The following is a 22,688-nucleotide window of genomic DNA, read 5'->3' on the forward strand; positions in this document are numbered from 1 at the left end:
GCTACAAAAGTATAGAGCACAGGACCATCTTAAAACACACAATAAAACAAAGTTTTCAACTTATTTTCCAAAATCATTAATTTACAAAGATTCAAATCTAGAGGATGTACACTCCATCGCTCAACTCCTTTCAGGTTTCACTTAAATTACTCCTACTATTTTCTTTGCCATGGACTGCGCAGACAATTCAGTGAATCTTTTCCAAATCTGCTAATATGAACTCTTCAACAATTCTGACAGCCTAAGCTTTCTCAGTTCTAATAACCTGCAGATTTCTATCCAAACTCTTCTAGTTTGGAAATTAGTTGAAAATGTGTTGCTGGTTAAAGCACAGCAGGTCAGGCAGCATCCAAGGAATAGGAAATTCGACGTTTCGGGCATAAGCCCTTCATCAGGAATTAGTTTGGAAATTAGACAAGTGCAACTTTCCTGCTGAGGTGATTGTGCTTTTCATGAACTGTCCTATGCACCTCTAAGAGAAAGCTAAAAATCACACAACACCAGGTTATAGTCCAACAGGTTTAATTGGAAGCACACTAGCTTTCAGAGCGACGCTCCTTCATCAGGTGTGCTTCCAATTAAACCTGTTGGACTATAACCTGGTGTTGTGAGATTTTTAACTTTGTCCACCCCAGTCCAACACCAGCATCTCCAAATTGAGAGAAAGCAAGATTTTCTTCTGACTCCAGTCAGGTCTCTGCTGAGCTGCCTTAAACACTTCCAATCTCAATGTCTTCTAAACTCAAATCCATCCTTGTTTGTTCTGAACTGAAAACAAGTTGATGGTCTTCTCTGTGTACTCTACCTGTTGTAAACCCTGCAGTAAAAACATCAACATTTGTTCATAGTCACCTGCTCTCTGACATATACTGGATTAGGTCACTGATCTGGAAGGAGTCTCTGACCTTTTCTTTATTAAGAAAAAAGTAACTAAAGTCATATGCCACTATTTTGTCATTCAAACTCCAAAAATGATATGAATGTACATATAAATCACACCTCTCTTGTCACAACCTGTGCGTTAATTTTCTATGATTCATATATAATGAACCACTCAGTACATAAGTCTAATATGGAATATTTTGATTTTGTTTAAAGACTTATGCTGTGCAGTTAAATCCAGAATATCATGTATTTTGCAATGTATTTGGGATTTTCCTGTATGGCCTACGTAAAATAATATCATAACTTGACCCATGAATGGAAGTAAACTCTCTTTATTGCAAAAGAGTTCATCAGTCTGTGTCATGGAATTGCAATTAAGGAGCTTGAAGTAATTTAAGACCTTCTGAAGTATGCTATAAGGTGAAATGCTTTATTAAGAAATATTATCCTTTCAGAGAAGGAACGTTCTTCTCGGAAGCCCAAAAAGAAACCTAGCAGAAAAGAAAAGGCAGGCAAAAAACTGAAGGAATTTGGAATGAAAGTAAAACGTTTTCTCTTCCAGATGTAAGTGCACATGGTTTTATGTTTCTGTAACCAAGGAGATTTTAAAGGGTGATTTCAACTAAAGGTGCAAAATATGAAATTTATTTTAAATTGAGTTTAATCAACCCATTTAAATCACACTGGAATAGAGAAATTAAGGAAATCTACACTATTTAAGATCTGTTTAAATTAAGTTTGAGTCTAAACCAAAATTAACAAAGGCAGTAGAAATTGTCACAGAATTCAATATTATTCTGCAATGGTGAGTTGACCTATCGTTCTAATGTAAACCTATACGATTAACTGACTGAATAACAATTTAGGTGTATATGTAGGGATATGTAACACAACAGCTTATAAGGCTGATGTCCAGGGCACTGTGCAAAGATGGAACTCTCTGATAAAAGTTACAATACAGAAAAACTCCATTTGAGTACTATTATCAATGCACTGTCTCAACCTTCAGTATGCATTTCATTACTTACTTGTTCTTTAATTAGATGGGATGAGGAGCAACAGGGGTGGGAGTGTGCAGTGGGTGCGGCCCAAATGTCCTTTGTGCCCAAGGTCCCAAGCATTTGAAATTTGTCTGTGCATGCATCCCTGTTGTAGGGTTGTGTTACTGATTGAAGGTGGAATTTTCACAGGTAAGAAAAAGTGGCTTAGAATGCGTGTGGGAAAGCTGCTAACCACTATGCAGTTGTTGGGTTAGTAATTTAATAAAATCAAACAGCACATTAGAGGCTGATGTAACTTGCAGTTCCAGATTTGACAACCAGTACTGTCCACCTGTTTCCAAGCATGTCAACAAATCACCAGGCTCACTGAGATGAGTCCACAGCAGGAAAAGCACCTTCAGGCTGGGAAATCTCTGATCAATGAAACAGGAGAGAGACTACTGGTCACTGCAGTCACCCTGATGAGTGATTTCACCCTTTCCACCTTCACCCACAGGTCACTCCCATAGATAAAAGAGAGAAAACAAAGGTGCATGTGTTCGTATCAGCCTATGTAGAGAAAAGGGAAATACTTTGTGTGTGCATGTGTGCATGCGTGCAAGGAGAGTGATGACTGAGTGAAAATGCAAGCTGTATTCTGGGGAATAGTATAGAAGAAAGAGTTGGGAAGGCAGAGCTTGGGTTTGGCATCTAGCAGTGTCATGTCCTCTTGAGGTGTTCGATCTTAGAGTCATAAATCTTCAGTTTGGAGGGGGAGCAGCCTTGCTGCTGACTCCCATCCAAACCTGCTTGGTTAGAGAGGCTGATTTTGTCCTTGATAAAGTTCACCTAATACCACACGCTTTGGATTCCTCAGCATGACCTCAAGACTGAGAGATCCAAGGAGAAGCCTTCACAATGCTCCTCCCCATTCCTGTTGTTACTGCAGCCCCGAAGTTCCAGTGCTACTGGAGTAACATTCATAACACATACTGTGGTCCCTATAATTAAAAATCCTTGCTTTTGTAGAACCAGTATGTCATTCTACCTGCCTTTGCCAATTGACTGGGAGATTGGTGGTTTGCTACCCCTATTGCTTACTTAGTGTTTCAGCAAATTCAGTTTCTTCATTCAGGTTCCTGACCCAAAGGGATGCTTTCATCTGGCTAGAAACTAATCCATAAAAATTCTGTAACATGAGTCAAAAAGCAGTAATGAACCAACTGAGAGGTTCGGATTTAGATTACAGCTAATGTATTTTTAGTCAATTAAAATGAAATAAAAACCATTTTAGATTGACAGTTAATCGTACAATTGACACTTCACAATTTGTTGAGAACAAATTTACTCCTCAGTTTGGAAAAAGAAAATTGGAGTTGAGGTTGTCCATAGATAACTCTTGTTCGCTAGCTAATGTCTTTCAGTTTGGGAAACAAAAGAAATAATTGAAATAAATAGAATACCTTCCCTCATACTTGATAAGCAAATGGATACTTTCCCTTTAAAAATCTTTGGAAACCTATAATAAAACTGGTAATCAATGCTAATATGATCTGTTTGGTTTTGCTTTCTGGTCTCCATGATTCTCATGGGAACACGTAATCTTTCTGTACCTGCTTTCAGAAAGGACCATGGTCTATCTGTACTGAGGTGTTATTTTTATTCATTCGTGGACATGGAAATTGCTGACTACATCAGCATTTATTGCCCATCCCTAACTGCTCCTTTCAGAAGGTAGTGGTGAGCTGATTTCTTGAACCATTACAGTCCATAAGGTGTAAGTACATTACTGTTAGGAAGGGAGTTCCAGCATTTTCACCCAGTGACATTGAAGGAACAGCAATATATTTCCAGGACAGAATGACGTGCAGCTTGAAGGAGAATCAGTATGTGCTGGTGGTGCCATGCAGCTACTGCCCTTGTTCTTGAAGGAAAATTCATTACAACAAAAAAATGACACGTACCAGTCCAACTCATCTTGCATACTTCAAAATGGAGGTTCAGAAAGACTACTCACTTCCCTGGATTTGTAGCAATCATGGGTTTGGCAGGGACTTTCTAAGGAGCCTCTGTGAATTTCAGCAGTGCATCTTGTAATATGCTAACACATTGCTACCATTGTGTCTGTGGGTGCGGTGCTAATCTAATGGACTGCTCTGTCCATTACTCTGACTAATCTAATGGACTGCTCTGTCCATGCTTTGACTTCTTTGTGTAACATAATTATTGGAGCTGTGCCTAGTCAGGCAAGCAGGGAGTATTCCATCACACTTCTGAGCTGTGCATTTTAGATGATGGACTGACTTTGGAAGTCAGAAAGTGAGCTCCTCTGTGCAAAATCTTTAGCCTCTGGACTGCAGTTGAAGTATATGGGTAGCTCAGTTCTATTCCTGGTCAATGGTAACCTGAGGACGGTGATGTTGAGGGATTCAGTAATATTAAGACATTGAATATCAAGAAGCGATGATTGGTTTCTCTCTCGTTGGAGATGGCCATTGCCTGGCACATGTGGCTCAAATGTTACTTGTTATTGTCAATACAAGCCTGGATGTTGTTCAAGTCTTGTTGTGTTTGGACCCATTTTCAGGAGCTGAGACACCGCAAATGGATCTGATTGTTGTGCAATCATTAGTGACGTTATGGACCAGGCCAGACCCTCTCAAAACATTTCAAGAAAGAAGCCCAGACCCTAACTTTGCTAGTTGTTTTAGGCAGGTGTATAATGGATATCCCAGGAGTGATGCAGATGGACCAACCACTTAGTTTTAATCAAAACAGAATTTATTTGCAAGATTACCAACAAAAGAGAACAGAAAATTGAATAACTTAACCTATCTGTAAACCCAATAGATGATCCCAACTTAATGATGCTCTTCCAAATACTTACAACAATCCCCATGAGCACCCCTTCGCACAAAAAGTAAAATCAAACAAAGACTTTTACAGGAGAGAAGTCAGAGAGAGGCATGGAACACGTTCTTCCATGTAGCTGTTTCTTGGATCAGCAGCTTCAAAACTGCCTGACTGCTTTCAGTAAACAGCCAAACTGCCAAAACCAAACCAAAGCTGAGCTGGGGAAACAGGCCACTCTCCTTTTTCTTGAAACATGAAAGCCCTTTGCCTGAGGCAGTATCTGTTAGCTATAATTAAACTGGCCCTAAAGCCTATCCAAACCAGACTTTTTGGACTCGCGGCTTTTACGACCTCTCTGGGAAAAAAAAAGCCAAGGACACCATAACCTTGTTAAAGGAGCAGCAGCATCACAGTAAACATTTCCATTTCTGACCTTTTGATGGAGGGAAGGTCACTGATGAAGCAGCTAAAAATGATTGAGCCTAGGATGTTACTCCAAAAACTCCTGAAGTATGGGGCTGAGGTGATTGATATTCAATAATCACAACCATCCTTCTTTTGTGCAAATTATGATTCCAACTCATTGAAACAAGTTTTAGTAGGGCTTTTTGATGTCACGTTCCATTGAATGGTGTCTGGTCTCAAGAGTAGTCGCTCTCATCTCTTGGAGTTCATATCTTTAGTCCACATTTGGACCAAAGCTGTAAAAAGGTCAACAGCTAAGTGGTCCTAGGAGACCGCAAACTGGGCATCATTGAGCAGGCTGTTCCTTTGCATGTGCTGCTTGGTAGAACTGTCAATGACCCCTCCCAACACTTTGCTGCTGATTGACCATCGATTGCTTGGGCAGTAATTGGCTGGCCAATGGTTAGCTGGTGGGAGTGCTGGAGCAAGCACTCATTTTGGCAGATATTTCAACCTTTATGGTGGAAGGTAGTTCCAGTACCCATCAAGTGATGTTTTTTGAAAACTGCCAAAGACAGGAACTTGTGTATAATGGTTACACTGCTAACCATGCTGCCCTCAGATTTTTGGATCCCTCACAATTATACTGGATGTTTTCTTATGTTGCTTACATTTATTGAGAGTAACGTGGTTGACGTGCTATGCATGGACTTCCAAAAGATGCTTGATATAATGTCACGTAATAGACTTGTCAGTAATGTTGAGGATGATGAAATAAAAGGGAAAACTAAGCAGATCCAGTGTTGGACAAATGACAGTGTCATGGCTCACTGGAGTCGAGTGCTGGAAATCAACCTACACCTTTCCTGGGGTGATCACAAATGTAAAAATAATTAATTAAACTATCCAAAGGTCTGAACTTAATGAGAAAATAATTGTTTGTAGTGAATAAATTGTCTTTAGTCAATGGCAAACCCCAGAAATTGAATTGCCAGCCTGTAACTATATAAATTAAATTCTATCCCTTAAACTCCCCCCTTCACAAACAGACTTTCTTTCCCACCATTAATACTGTGTCTTGGAAACACAGTTTGATGATACCAGCCTGAACCACAGGATTCAATGTCTCATTTTCTTTCGGGCTCCTCCAATTCCTTTTATTTCTCTGCTAATGAGGCAATGTTGCTTGCACACCAATGCTGTCTTTCATTCACTGATTGAGAGGTTGACAGTTTGAGTCTTTGAAAGTGATTTTCTCTTTTTCATTGTAACAAAGGAATTTGAAGAAAAGTTGAATGGAAGACATCTTGCTGCTACAAGTGATTTTCTGGTATCTGGATAATGAGTGAGAGAAATAGAGAAACCGAGAGAGAGATTTTTGATGCTTTCTTTAGGTGTTTCAGCACCATCGGCCCCATATGAGCCTGGTTAATCAAAATGTTGTTGTCAAGTAGTTGTCCTCTCATTCAGGACCCATCAGCTTCATGGTGTAGGGATTTAGCCTTGCTGGTCCAGGAAAAGACTGTATTGAGTACAACTGACAACGTGCTCCAGTAAACATGATTTTTTTAAAAAAAATTACAGCCATGTCTTTGCACAGTCTCCTTGATTTAAGGCAATATCTTTTTTTAGTCCACAGTCCAAAATAAAAAAATAAAAGATGTCATGTTTACAACAGAAAACTGAGAGCATGGTGAACAATTGATTCTATAACTGGAGCAAGGCATATATTGGTTCTCCAGGGGTCAGAATTACGACCATTACTTTCTTGAACTAATTAATAGCTTTGACCTGGGAATGCAGAGCATGAAGTATTGTGAACTGTGAAGAGGTTAATACAGAGATTTTGAAGTAGGAGATTTTGAGAGGAAAGACAATGTAAAATCAAGGTTATAATATGAAAGGTATCAGAGCAAAAGAACCCAAGGGTACATGAATAGAAATCCTTGAAGGTGATGCTGTAGGTTGAGAATGCACTATCCTGAGGTGCTGAGTAGAAAAGCCACAAGATTTTGGTGAACCTTTGTCATTGGTTTTGGCTTAACTGGAATATCTGGAGAAATTTAATTGTCATTTATTGTCCTTATTCAGCCAGAAGTAATCAAGTGACTTGCCATGCAGGAAACCTGAAACGGTTTGTATGTGTCTGTGTATATAGTGGAATGGGGGACTTCACTCAGGGGCACTTGGGACATGCTGTAGGGCCCTGGCATCAGGAAGGGAAGGCTACACTAAGAACCAACCCCTGATCTTCCTACTGGTGGGCGGCACGGTGGTTAGCACTGCTGCCTCACAGCGCCTGAGACCCGGGTTCATTTCCCGACTCAGGTGACAGACTGTGTGGAGTTTGCACGTTCTCCCCGTGTCTGCGTGGGTTTCCTCCGGGTGCTCCGGTTTCCTCCCACAGTCCAAAGATGTGCGGGTCAGGTGAATTGGCCATGCTAAATTGCCCGTAGTGTTAGGTAAGGGGTAAATGTAGGGGTATGGGTGGGTTGCGCTTCGGCGGGTCGGTGTGGACTTGTTGGGCCGAAGGGCCTGTTTCCACACTGTAAGTCTAATCTAATCTAATCTAATGATCTCTGCCCCCAGCCCTGTCCACTGCAACCTCCATCCCACCGTCACTCATCTATTGCCTTGACAATCCTGAACGAAGACGGGATAAGTGCATATTGGCCTCTGCCTGTGCTCCTGTATATTTTTGCTCTTGAGGAAGGCCCTCCACACCCCAGTTAAGTTCCCAACAGGATGTGAGGCAGGTCTTCCATCAACTGTTCAGAACAGCAGATAAGACCCCCATCATCTCAAATAAATGCGACCTGTTATGTTCAATTCTGGGTACCACACTGTAGGGAGGATGTGAAGTCTCTAGACAGAGTGCAGCAAAGATTGATGACGATAATGCTTTAATTACAAGATGGATTGGAGAAACAGGTGTTGGGGGTTGTTTTTAGACAGGTTGAGAGATGATTGGGTCCTCTTGTGGCGCAGTGGTAGTGTCCCTAGCCCAGCCCAGAGGGGCCCGGGTTCAAGTCCCATCTGTTGATTAGAAAATAATTTCAAAGATAATTTGATAGATATTTTTAAAGCTATGAGTGGCATGGACAAACTATTCCCATTGATGGGAGGATCAAGAAGCAGAGGGTGCTGATTTAACGTGATTCGTGAAAGAACCAGTAGCAACACGAGGAAAATCATTTTTACACAGTTCATTGTTAGAATTTGAATTGCATTGCCTAAGAGTGTGGTGGAGGCAGGGTCAACTGTGACTATCAAAATTAAATTGAACAATTATGTCAGGATAAAAAATCTGGAGGCCTGTAGGGAAAAGAGTGAGTGAATGGGGCTGGTTGAGATGCTATATGGACAACTATGACATTCATGCCCACCTTCCATGTTATATGATTGAATAATTCTAGATGATTATAAACGTGGAAACAGTGGGGGAAAAAAAAAGTCTTTAAAATTGTTTGGCAACTTCCTTGCTGTTGTAAACTAAGGCTACATTTTGATGTTACCAGGGTTCAAAGTATTTACAGGCCCCTGCACAGCTATTTCTATGACATTGTCCATACAAAATATCGTGCAGCAACTGATGTCTACGCTCTCATGTTTCTAGCCGATGTAATAGACTTTGTGATCATTATCTTTGGATTCTGGGCGTTTGGGGTAAGTACCAAACCTTTAAATTGTTAATATGCAAACACTTTTCTTTTTGTCTAGTTTTGTCCCATTGATTCCTGTCCAAGTTTTACTCTGGTGGTTACTGTTCACGTGTGAACATTCTTAATCGGCACCATCATTAAAAAAATTGACAAATGGAGGTTAGTTTTAGTCATACCTAACAGCATTTAGGTCTGCATTTGCAGCAAACCTTTTTTGATTGGAATCAGGAAACCTTAATTTTTGGTTATAATTTCCTTTTTATTTGTCCTACCTAATCTTTGGTTTTCTCCTGAATCCCCATCATGGTCAGCTGACCCAGCAATCACTGACCAAATTCACCAAGCCATAAGATAAAGTTAAAATAGTGTTTGGATTTCATGCACTTTATAATCGCTGTTTAACCAAGAAAATAATTTTTAATTAAGCTTATTCATTCTTGCAATTTTACAATAGCCTTTTTAAAAGATTAACTAATTTTCATTCAATAAATGTTGACAAAATGTTTTCTTGCGTTCCAATGGTAGCTTCGAGGTCCTGAAATCTAGGTTTGCTATAACCAAGATTTTAATACTTGAAGCTTATTTTTTGCCCCAGACATTATAGTCACACAGCAATTCATGTTTTTCATATAGAGAGGCTAGAAATTAAGAGCATTTCTACAATCTATTCATGAAGCTTTGTTGTTTGAATGCACTGGATTAGTTCTTAGTCTGGTAATGCAATGAGTCATTAATATCTTTAGCGGCTATGCTCTAATTTTTTTTAATGCACTGAAGTCTTTTTTTCCCCAAATAGAAACATTCAGCAGCTGCTGATATTGCATCAACACTGTCTGATGATCAAGTTCCCGAGGCTTTCCTGGTAATGGTTCTTATTCAGTTCTCCACGATGGTAATAGACCGTGCATTATATCTGCGCAAAACTGTACTAGGAAAGCTCATTTTCCAGATAATCCTTGTTTTTGGAATACATTTCTGGATGTTCTTCATATTACCTGCAGTCACTGAGCGGTAAGTAATAAGAGTGCTGAATAGAGATTGGAAGGAAATAAATCAGGAGAAATTAAAATCAAATCTGTTGGGGATTGTTTGGCTTGTTTATGAGTGCTAACAATGTTAGTTCAAATTGCTACCATACTCATAGAAACAAAAACTCAATTGTTTAGAATAACTCCATAAATGCAAAGATACAAATTTCAGTTCTTGGATTATTTAAACATTTGATTGTCACCATGTGGTACTTATAATTGTACTTCTTTTAATTGGTTACCTTTCAGACTTAATCTTAAATAGCTAATTAAACAATATAAAATGAAAGCTCTTTATTGTTACATGTACACTTGATGTAAAATACGTATCTATGTTATTGTCCAGCGGGTCCATTGAGCTTGTCCATATTGAGATTGTAGAATTCCTGAAAACTGTTATCCAATTCCATGTCCACTAAGTTGTGCAATTTCCAAAGAAAGACAGAAAAGGTGAAAAGTTTTGGGATAGTTTAGGGAAATCTGTGAATTTTTTTTCTCTAAGCTCATGCTATAATGTGCATTTCCCAGTAACTTATATTGCATATATATTGTCAAATTTTAGGAACTCATCCAGTTCCCTTTTGCAACAAATCTGTAGATATTCTTATATAAATTAAACTTTTGCACCTTACAGTCATACAACACGGAAACAAACCCTTTGGTCCAACCAGACCATGCCAAACATAACCTCTAACTAAGCCAGTCGCACCTGCCTGCTCCTGGCCCATATCCATCCAAACCTTTCCTATTCATGTACTTATCCAAATGCCTTGTAAATGTTGCAATTGTACCCACATCCACCAGTTCCTCAGGAGGTTCATTCAAATGTGAACCACCCTCTGTGTAAAGCATGGATTTCTAAAGGCAAAATCATATTTGAGTAACTTGCTGGAGTTTTTAAAAAGGTAACAAAGGGCATTCTGTACGGCATCACATAACAGGCTTGAGAAACGTTACAGCTCATTGAATAAAAGAAACAGCAGCGACATGAATACAAAATTGAGGTGATTGATAGGAAACAGTAATGGGCAATGTGTATTTTTCATGCTGGAAGTAGGTTTGTAGTCTTTTTTTGACATAGGTTAATGAACTGAATCTTGGTGTGCAGGTGAAAATTTCAAAGTTTGCAGATGATGCAAAACTTGGAAGCATTGTAAACTGTAAGGAGGATAGTGTAGAACTCCAAAAAGATTTGGATAAGTTGGTGGAGTGGCAGATAGGTGGTGGATGAATTTCAATGTGGAGAAGTGAGAGGTTATGCATTTTGCAAGGAAGAACATGTACAGACAACATGAAATGATGGTTTTGATTCTAAAGAGGAGTTGAGGGACCAGGGCATAAATATGCATAACTCTCGATTGTGACAGGATAGGTGGAGAGAGCAGTTAATACACCATATGGTATATTGGGTTTTATTAATAGGAGCTGAGAGTACAAGAATAAGGAGGTAGTGTTGAACTGATACAAGAGACTTGTTGGACCTCAGCTGGAATATTGTTATAATTTTGGCACTACACTACAAGGATGATGTGAACACATTGGAGTGAATGTAGTAAGATCCACAGAATAGTTTAACCTCAATTGTGAGGATATGTTGGAAAGTTTGGGAATTTTCTCCTTAGAGAGGAGATCTGATAGAAGTTTTCAGAATCATGATAAATCTGGGTAAAGTAGGTGAGAAGAAATTATCCCCACTTGTGAATAGGTTCTGAATGAATCCTAATGACTTGTTGAGCTTTAGAAGTGACTCTAGATTATCCATCATGTGACGAAAAGAAAAATAAACATTGTATTCTAGAAATGATCAATCCAAGGTCTCATACAAGAATAGGATTTATTTTTGGTTGTTTTGAACTGAATAATCCTGAAGCTGACAGCGGTGTCCATGAACCTTTAATGGTATGTGCACTACCACACATAGGTCATTCTACTGCTCAGGGTGTGACTCTACATGGTGTATACGCTGTTGCTCCCCATCCCCATCATTTATATCAAAACGCATCTGCTAAACATGGTTCCATTCCGCAAAAAGATTTAGAGTTACCACCATTCTATATTTCTCATCTCAGATCGTTACGGCCCCATGTATCTTTGTCTGGGCATATGGACAAGTCGCCCATGGACTTCATCTAGATCATTGTTAAAAATGAAGAACATCAGTAACATTGATTGTGACAGAATCCCACTAACGTTCACTTGTCACACTGAACCATTATTATTAGAAACTACTTTTATGAGAAAGAACCCAAAGGCTGGCTGCCAATCCCAAATGATTCAACCTCAAAAACAGGTTCTTCTGGCACTTGGCAAAGGGTTTTTGAAAATCAAGATAATCTGACACACTAACATTATAACTACTTCAACATTTCAATGAAGCTTGACTGACTGATATAAATTTGGAACTAGTTGACTTCTTGTAAATAAGAAGCACTATTTGAAAGCATCAGAGGTGAAGTGACAAAGATCAGTGGGCATGATAGTTATATTAAGTATTTTAGTCATATCAAATTGTCAATGAAGTATTTCCTTAAAGTGGTTATATCCTACACAATCTGTTGTTGTCACATTGCCAAAAAATGTTTTAGTATGATCATGCAAGTATCTGTAGCTTCATGATTTGTTCAGTTAATTGTTTAGTGCAGTAATCAGACACCTAACTTTTTTGTTTATTGTATGTATCTTTTTTTTAACCAGAATGTTTAACCAGAACACAGTGGCACAGCTCTGGTATTTTGTGAAATGCATCTATTTTGGTTTATCAGCATACCAGATCCGCTGTGGCTACCCAACTCGCATCCTTGGTAATTTCCTCACAAAGAAATACAATCATCTGAACCTTTTTCTTTTTCAAGGGTAAGTAGGGACGGTTAGCTTTGTAATCTATAAATTATTGTCCATGTATTTTTATTTAACTCCCAATACACTCCAACATTTTTGAATTTTATAGATCAGTTGGGATGTATAAGTACAATTGCAGGTAGACAGTGAGCTGAGTCCTTCTGTTATATTGATAATTTAACAAGTAGCTGCATTTTTAATTCATTAGCCATGTGTTTGTTCAACATTTGTTGTCATTTTCTGGATAGCCCCATTTTTAAAAAGATGTCTTATTTTAGATTCCGTCTTGTGCCATTTTTGGTGGAACTTCGTGCTGTAATGGACTGGGTTTGCACAGACACTACACTTTCTCTCTCAAGCTGGATGTGTGTTGAAGACATCTACGCTAACATATTTATTATCAAGTGTAGCCGTGAGACAGAAAAGGTATTTATTCTGATGATGATAAACGACCTTGTTAATTGTAATTTTAATTCAGTTGTATAGAAGTAAAATACTGTTTAATTACAGCAAGCGTTCTGTTTTAGTAAACTATGCAAAGTCTTGAAATGGGTAGACAGCATTTTTACATACTGAGGCAAGTTACACTGTCAGAAGTTTTGTCTTTTGGATAAGGCTTTAAACTAAGGCACTGTCTGCTCTTTCAGGTGAACACTTGAGATCTCATGCTACTATTTTGAATGAGGACTGTGAGGTTTTTCTGCTATCTTGACCAGTATTTATCTCTCAATCAATATTGCAAAACAAGTTGTCTGATCATCATTCATCCTATTGCACTCTGAGCTTGGGCAAATTAACTACCATAATTCTACATTGCAACTGTGGCTACACTTTTACAAATGATGCATTTCATTGACAGTAAAGTATTTTGGATGAATTGTGGTCATGAAGGTGTTATATAAATGCAAGTCTTTCTTTCATTCTACAATCAGTGTCCAAATGTTTTACGCTACCAAATTATGTCCCAACATTTGATAATGAATGGTTTAATAATAACCAACTATGAACAAAAATCCAAGTTTTGAAACTGTTGATATCGCACACAATGAGTGTTTTTATTATAACAATTTTCTCAGACTTTAAAAGTACAATATTCATGAATGCCTTGGTTTCTGAAACTCACCTGAAGCTTGGTGACTGTCAGGTTAAACTCACCACCAGTCATCCTTCTCTGCTGAGAGAGCAGATTCTGGGACTATGGTGACTTTTGACTTTCACTACAAATAGATACGGTACATTCAACCTGTTACTTCAAAATAAGGGCAGAAAATAGGAGCAGAGATAAAATAAATAAAACAAGAAGTAAATTTAAATAAGTATGAACTTCCAGCAGTTATTTACCATGAAGGTTAGTGGGACATTGCATCATTCGGTCTATTCCAGACACCCCCTAGATGCTTTAATGCAGGAGTTAATTTAGAAGAAACAAGAGCTTTGCTTGGTTAAATGGTTGATTCTCAGGATTGACTTGCCATGAACTATATTGTAACTGAGAATGGTAACCAAGACTGTAGGAGAAAGCAGAATGCAAACATCAAATGTACAGGCACTTGTCAGTAAAGTGCTTAAAAGAAAAAGTCTCTCCCTCTTCATGATGTGTTTTTCCCCTAAGTTTTAAAAAAACCTCAGTCCAGAAATTTCTAATAAAACTTAATGCACAATGGTCTACTTTACTATGTCATAAAATATCCTAAGATAAACAAGAACCGATTTGTGCTGCCAAGGAAGCTCTCAAGGACTGTTGTGAAAAAAATCACTGCGGAAACAGAAATACATGCAAGTTAATTATCAACATCTGACATTCTGAGAACCCATATGTTACTAAATAATAATTAGTTTTAATTTTTTTTTTGCATTATGATAGGGACATCCATAAGGACCAAGTATTTTCTGATACAGACCAATGAATGGTTCTCACTGGTACTTACATTTCTCCTGGCCCTTTTAATGTTGAATATATTTTGTCCTTCATGTTGCTGAATGTTTGATGTGAAGCGACTGTGTGCCGTCTTAACCAATCAGATTGACAGGTTCTGAAAATTACAGTTCAAAGTTAACTGTGTAGGAAATGGAAGTTTGCCCTGCTCAATATTAAAACTGAGTAAGGACAGACTAATAAAGAGAGGGAAGATTTTGGAATGAGAGAGAAAGGAACAAAATCTGAAGAGATAAAGCACTGTCCTTGTCATTGTTAATATTCTGTGGCAGAGAGGTTGATTGGCACTACCTAACATTTATAGCATGGTTACAAGGTTATTTGAAATGTTGTTCTATAAAATTCTTGTGAAGGACCTTGGAACGTCTTACTCGAGCAAAAGGGTGATATAAAAGGTATTGAAATGGTGTAGCTGAAATTTCTGTGCCAAGTATAATATTCCAGATGAATAACTACAATACTCAATACGTTTAAAGAGGGAACCATGAGAATGATGCTGACAAAATGGTGGTGTACTGGAGAAACAACTTTTTGATTTCTTCATTCGTCACATATCTGAAATGCTGTTGCATTCCTCATGCACAATATTCAGTGTATTAACCTCATCATTAATGTGGCAAAAAACTTTGAGCTATTAATTCTGCTGATAGAATGTCTAAATAGATTCTGCCACAGCATTTTATTAATACACATATTTTTAAACCCCTGCGAAGCTGTTTCCAACGGGCAGTTATGATTATGTCTTTATAGAGATATCCACAGCCCAAGGGTCAGAAGAAGAAGAAAATTGTGAAGTATGGAATGGGAGGCCTCATCATTCTTTTCCTCATCTGCATTATCTGGTTTCCCCTTCTTTTCATGTCATTGGTCAGATCAGTAGTTGGCGTGGTGAATCATCCAGTAGACGTGACTGTAACAGTCAAACTTGGTGGCTATCAGGTAATTATTTATTATTAAACACTGTGACAACTTGTCATAACTGGCTTCAGCATTTAAGGAAAGTCTGTTCTAAATTTTCCACATTGTATTCATGACAAAGGCTCACATTGTCCGTGTTGGCTACCCATCTAGTTGTATGTAGATATTTTTCTTATTCCCCTTGATGACAGAGATATATGTCCTTGGGTTTTCTCCAAGAAGACCTTTGAATTAGGCCTTCAGACACCTATAGGTCTGTCCTGTCATGCTGCATGTAGTACATCGAGCCTCATTTTGTCTGTACTGAACAACTATAGCAGTAGTGAGGTGAGCCAGCTCCCTAAAAGCTAATCTGTTCTTTATAAGCCAAAACAAAACACTCATTACCAGCAGTGATGCTAATACTATTGGAAAGCTGGAATAAGAAAAATGATTGATCCTGTTCTCAGCTTAATCTTTCAACAAAGTTATAGTTGTCAAGTTTCCTTGCACTGTTCATCTCCCCAGCTAACAGTACTTGTAGTAAACTTCTTTCTAGTTCTTTGTTAGTACCATTATTGCCAGTCTATATTACTTATGAGAAAGCTCCCCACAACCGTCATACAGTCCACAATTACTTGCCTAGTATTCACTATGGGTTAACTTCAGATTAAGAAAGGTAAACTTCTAACAATTTTAGAGAGCTCTCATTCATACTGACCAGACTCATGCATGAAACCCTTTCAAAGATTTTTAATCCTCTCAATGATATAACAATCCTTGAGGTGAAAACAACAATGAAATTCATTGAAATTGCAGGAACAAATGATTAATTTTTTTTCTTTCTAAGCTACACCAGAGAGCCCATCAAAGCACACCCAGAGCTGTTAGCTCATTTTCTACCCCCTCCCCAATTTCTAAAGGACAGGGGGATGAAATAACTTGAGATCATGACACTTAAATAGACCATATCTTTAATTCACAAAGAATGATATTTCAATAGTTTTGTGACTTGTACAGTGCTGGTTATGTCACTTGAAACATTAAAAATTGGTGCCGGTTTAACTTGACACTAATTTCAAATGGTCTTGCTGAGATGGGTTTCTCACCTGTGCTTTTTACATTGGATTCTCCCACAATTGTAAAGGCCTCTTGGGTCAGCCAGACTCTGTAAAAACCCAGCCAATCCCATTTGGAACACATCTTGTTACTCTTTCCAGGTATTCCTCCACTTATCTGGAAATATTTCACACAAATTCTGGAGGAAAGCTCAAGGGATTTCTTTTTTTTAAATCAGCCACTGTTTGTTTTGCACTTGTCCTGTCAGATCCCCGAAGGGAAAACCAAGAACATTTGTAAATTTATAGTCATAGAGTCAAACAACACAGGAACAGGCCATTCAGCCAACTTATCCACGCCAACCAGGTTTCCTAAACCGAACTAGTCCCATTTTGCTGCATTTGCCCATGTCCCTCTAAACCTTTCCTATCCAAATACCTGCCCAAATGTCTTTTAAATGTTGTAACTGTACCTGCATCCACCACTTTCCTCTTGCTGGCTCATTCCATAATCACACCACCCTCAGTGTGAAAACATTACCGCTTAGGTCCTTTTCAAGTCTTTCCCCCTCACCTTAAAACTATATCCTCTAGTTTTGAACCCTACCCTGGGGAAAAGACCTTCGTGATTAATTCTATCCATGCCCCTTATGGTTTTATAAACCTGTAGAAGGCCACCTTTACATTTCAGATTAGCCACATTTCTGAAACATGGAAGTAAAGAAAGGCTTTTTTTTAATAATAATATGAATACAGAAAATGTATGAGTAATCATTGCTAAAAAGGGTCATTGCAGGTTCAGAAATCGAGCAATTAGATATTGTACAAATATTAGGTGTAGGTTAGATAGGCTTCAGATTGGTTCCACTGGTCGGCACAACTTCGATGGCCCATGGGCCTGTATTGTGCAGTAACGTTCTATGTTCTATTTTTTACTATTTCTTTACACGCGTTGTTTGCACAGGGAGTGTGAAAAATCTCAGTCTCTTGTGGATCTTTTTGACACGTTTATGTAGGGTACCCTGAGCAATAATCAGCTGCACATTTTGTGCAGATTCATTTGGATTCAAAGTTACTGCAATGATCTCAACGTGTCTGGTGAGGCATATAATATCCAGCAATGTTTTGGATAGGGAGGCATATTTTGTGGATATAAGCAGGGAAGTGCATTGAGGTCCCATCATTTTAAATAAAGTGACCCCAATATCATGCTGCCCATGCCATAGTATAATTGGCATTCAACTTTCTTGTTCAATATGTTTGAATTGGTAGAAAGGAATCAGTTGCTATCATTGAAGAGTGCATCTGGCCCAACCAAGGCATCCATGAGTCCTCCCTTCCTGCCTACGGTCCTGGCAGTACACGTTATGGTGTTCTGAAACTGCCAGACTGCTGGAATTGCCAACCACTCTGATTGGCCAGCAGCTCCTGAGGGTGACTTCTCTTCTTGGAGAAAGGTAGAAGTCCCACCAGGACTCTCTTTGGCCTATCAACAGCATTTTGTTGTCACAGAATGGGCTTCTAACCAGTCAATCAACTTCTCTTCCATGAGCAATAGTGCCCTCTCTCCTGGAATTTCTAGAACCAGATTTCTTCACTTCCTCTTCTGTCTCCTCTTCCACCAAAAATTGAACTCCCAGTAGTGACCATTATTGGTACAAATTATTAAAAGATGGTTGGTTCTCAAATTGTGGTGACGCTGCAAAATGTTCAAACTCCAGGCTTGGTGAGTTACTTAAGACCATAGGAGCAGAAATTAGGCCATTTGCTCCATAGAGTCTGCTCCGCCATTGGATCATGGCTGATAGGTTTTTCACTTTCCCACTTTCTTGCTATAGCCTTTGATCCCCTAGGCAATCAAGAACTTATCTATCTCTGTTTTAAATATACTCAATGACCTGATCTCCACAGCTTTTGTGGCAATCAATAATCTACACCTAATATTTGTACTGATTCGCCACTCTCTAGCTTAAGAAGTTTGTTCTTACCTCCATTCTAAAGGGTCTTCTCTTTATTCTAAAGCTGTGCCCTCGGATCTTCGTATCTCTAGCCAATGGAAATATCTTCCCAACATCCACTCTGTCTAGGCCGTTCAGTATTCTGTAAGTTTCAACCAGATCCCCGCCTCATCCTTCAAAAATCCAATGAGTATACTCCCAGAATCCTCAAATTTTCCTCATCATATGTTAAGCTTTTCATTCCTGGGATCATTCTCACGAACCTCCTCTGGACCCACTCCACAGTCAGTATGTCCTTCCTGAGCTCTGAGGCCAAAGATTGCTCACAATACTCTCCAAGTGGTCTGACCAGAGTCTTATAAAGTGTCAGAAGTACATCTGCTTTTATATTCTAGTTCAAGATGAGTAACAACACTCTATTTACTTTCCTAATTACCGACACAACATTCAAGTTTACCTTAAGAGAATCCTGGACTAGGACTCCCAAGTCCCTTTGTATTCCAGATGTCTGAATTTTCTCTTATTTAGAAAATAGTCCATGCCTCTATTCCTACTACCAAAATGCATGATCTCACACTTTCCCACATTGAAATCGATCTGCCACTTCTTTGCCCACTCTACAACATGTTTAAATCTTTCGCAGCATTCCTATTTCTTCAATACAACCTGTCCTTCCATCTATCTTAGAGTCATCTGTAAACTTCACCAGCATGCCCTCAGTTCCTTCATCCAGAACATTAATGTATGAAGTGAAAATTTGCGCTCCCAACACTGGCCCTTGTGGAACACCACTAGTCACTGGCTACCATCATTTTATCTCCACTCTCTGCTTTTCATTTCACACAGCCAATCTTCTATCCATGCTGGTACCTTACCTCAAACACCATGGGACCTTATCTTACTCAGCAGCCTGCTGTGCAGCATCTTAACAAAGACCTTCTGGAAGTCCAGATAAATAACATCCATTATCTCTTCCTAGTCCAACCTGCTCGTTACCACCTCAAAGAATTCTAACAAATTTTTCAGGCATGACCTTCCCTTAATAAAACCGTGCTGACTTTGCCCTATTTTACCATGCTCTTCCAAGTATTCAGAAATCTTATCCTTCACAATGGACTCCAAAATCTTACCGACTGAGGTCAGGCTAATCAGCCTAAAATTTCCCATCTGTTACCTTACTCCCTTCTTAAAGAGGAGGGTTACATTAGCGATTTTCCAGGCCAGGTTACAGTGATCATGGGGGATTTCAATTTGCAGGTAAACTGGGAAAATCAAGTTGGTAGTGGATCGCAAGAAAAGGAACTTGTGGAATGTCTGAGTAATTCATGTAGTAGAGGAAAATCATGCATTACAGTTGACTAAAAGGCTAATCATTATTAAAAGTATCAGACTGTTACTATTCAATGCTTATTGTTTTGAATAAATCTTTGACTTAGGATGTGTAGGTTTTAATTATTATAATGAGACATGATTTAAAACCATATTTTTTCGGGAAATGGTATTAAATAAAGAATATAGTAAATGTTTCTTTCACTTTGTTTGCAGCCCCTGTTTACAATGAGTGCTCAACAACATTCTCTAAAACCATTCAATCAAAAGGATTACGATGACCTTTGTTCAACATTTGAACGCAATCCAGTAAGATTCTTTTTAAATTCTGCGATCTTATAAATCCAGCAGTACAAAGGATGTATCAGTTCTCTTGAGACGAAGCATATAATGCTAACGTTAGGAAAGTAAGATTCAATTAAACACATTTTCCTTCCAGCAATTGACTAGAAAATCAAACACTAAAGTAAAGAATAAAACAAACTGGAAAATAAGAGGTGATTATTATTTGATGGTGGCCATGTTAGGCTGGCCTTATCTCTTGATATGTATGAAGGTTTAACTTTTTTGAGGAGAGGTACTTGAATGAATCCTATTTTTCTTAAAATAGAACCCTTCAGAACTTTACATTGTTTGAATGGAACCAAACAGTTCTGCAAAAACATTAGCAATCGTTGCAGCAATCATGAAATATTTGCTGTCAGGCTCCACGACTGTTGCGTTGGATTTTATGTCAGAAAAATTTACATCCATTGACTATGCTAAGCAATCACCTTCTGTAGAATCATACCACATCAAGAAACTGGTTATGTATGGAGGTAGATGCAGTTAAGATACAGGTCAGCCATGATTGCATTGAATACAAGAACAGTCTCAAGGAAATGATTCACCCTCCCCACCACCCCCCCCCCCCCCCCCCCCCCCCCCCGCCCACCCCCCCCCCCACCCACATGTTATTTTTATCTAAAATTGAACATTTAATTCAAATTCTTTGAGGTCAGAGCTCCTTTATTTCTAATGTTCTTTATGGAACTCCTTGCTTGAATATCCTGGCTCTGATTTTAAAGTTCTAGATGCCCCATGAAGAGAAAAGGTTTACTGACTTCATATTAAAATTTATATATTTATCAAATTCCAGTTTTGTTCAGAGTATTGTTCACACCTACCAAGGAATAAATCAGCAGTGTAATGGAATGCTCCCCACTTGCCTAGATGTGTGCAACGTCTATAACATTCAAGAAGCTTGACACCATCCAGGACAAAACAGTCCACTTGATTAACATGCTGTCTACCACTTTAAGCATTCACTTGCTCCACAATTGACACACAGTTCTCAGCAATATGTACCACCCAAAAGATAGCTTTCAGAAAATTACCATCCTACTTTAGCAAGCTTTCAAACTAGTGACTGCTGCCACCTGGAAGGACAGGAACAGTAAATACATGGAAACACAAACCCCTTGCAACTTCCCCTCCAAGCTACGCACCATCCTACTCGGAAATATGTCGCTGTTCCTTCCTGGTCGCTGGGTCAAAATGTTGGCATTCTCTCCCTAATGGCACTCTTTGTGCACATACACCACCTGGATTGAATCTTTAAAGAATTTCTTCCTGTGAGTATTCTTTATACATGTTCACAGGTGCAGGCATCCTTGGTTAGACCTGCATTTATTGCCTGTTTCCATTTGCTGTTGAGGAAGTAGTGATGTACTGACTTCAACAGGTACAGTCCAGATGGTTGGGCTATTCCAAATCCTTGTACTATTGAATGAGTCATTTTGACCACCGGCAAGATCAGTGAGAGGGCAGTAATTCTGAGACTATGTTCTACCTTCTGGTCATGTTGATATTCTTCTGCTCCTTCCACTGCATTCACATTCTCACTCCTTTCCTTCATAGAGTCATAGAGATGTACAGCATGGAAACAGACCCTTCGGTCCAACCCGTCCATGCCGACCAGATATCCCAACCCAATCTAGTCCCACCTGCCAGCAACCGGCCCATATCCCTCCAAACCCTTCCTATTCATATACCCATCCAAATGCCTCTTAAATGTTGCAATTGTACCAGCCTCCACCAGATCCTCTGGCAGCTCATTCCATACACATACCTCTGCGTGAAAACGTTGCCCCTTAGGTCTCTTTTATATCTTTCCCCTCTCACCCTAAACCTATGTCCTCTAGTTCTGGACTCCCAACCCCAGGGAAAAGACTTTGTCTATTTATCCTATCCATGCCCCTCATAATTTTGTAAACCTCTATAAGGTCATCCCTCAGCCTCTGACACTCCAGGGAAAACAGTCACAGCCTGTTCAGCCTCTCCCTATTGCTCAAATCCTCCAACCCTGGCAACATCCCTGTAAATCTTTTCTGAACCCTTTCAAGTTTCACAACATCTTTCCGATAGGAAGGAGACCAGAATTACACGCAATATTCCAACAGTGGCCTAACCAATGTCCTGTATAGTCACAATATGACCGCCCATCTCCTGTGCTCAATACTCTGACCAATAAAGGAAAGCATACCAAACACCTTCTTCACTATCCTATCTACCTGCGATTCTACTTTCAAGGAGCTATGAACCTGCACTCCAAGGTCTCTTTGTTCAGCAACACTCCCTAGGACCTTACCATTAAGTGTGTAAGTCCTGCTAAGATTTGCTTTCCCAAAATGCAGCACCTCGCATTTATCCGAATTAAACTCCAACTGCCACTTCTCAGCCCACTGGCCCATCTGGTCCAGAACATTATCAGCATTCACCCTTTTCCATTCATTCACACAGGGAGAAGTGGGGAGAAAATGTGTCAGCATATTTTCTCAAGCAGCATGGTAACACAATGGTTAGCACTGCTGCCTCACA

The 22,688-nt window shown here is 39.1% G+C and overlaps 1 protein-coding gene across 3 annotated transcripts in view; it reads left to right on the forward strand.

Moving 5' to 3' along the window:
• Positions 1-22,688, forward strand: part of piezo1 (piezo-type mechanosensitive ion channel component 1) — a 339,923-nt gene that overhangs the window by 299,041 nt on the left and 18,194 nt on the right. For all 3 annotated transcript variants that reach the window (XM_060838027.1, XM_060838028.1, XM_060838029.1), the window contains 7 exons: positions 1,341-1,449; positions 8,642-8,789; positions 9,582-9,796; positions 12,508-12,666; positions 12,930-13,077; positions 15,338-15,526; positions 20,046-20,138. In XM_060838027.1, the coding sequence (XP_060694010.1) occupies positions 1,341-1,449; positions 8,642-8,789; positions 9,582-9,796; positions 12,508-12,666; positions 12,930-13,077; positions 15,338-15,526; positions 20,046-20,138 (1,061 nt within the window). The remainder of the gene's footprint in view (positions 1-1,340; positions 1,450-8,641; positions 8,790-9,581; positions 9,797-12,507; positions 12,667-12,929; positions 13,078-15,337; positions 15,527-20,045; positions 20,139-22,688) is intronic.

The sequence above is a fragment of the Hemiscyllium ocellatum genome, chromosome 17, assembly GCF_020745735.1.
Source record: "Hemiscyllium ocellatum isolate sHemOce1 chromosome 17, sHemOce1.pat.X.cur, whole genome shotgun sequence".
Taxonomy (NCBI): domain Eukaryota; kingdom Metazoa; phylum Chordata; class Chondrichthyes; order Orectolobiformes; family Hemiscylliidae; genus Hemiscyllium; species Hemiscyllium ocellatum.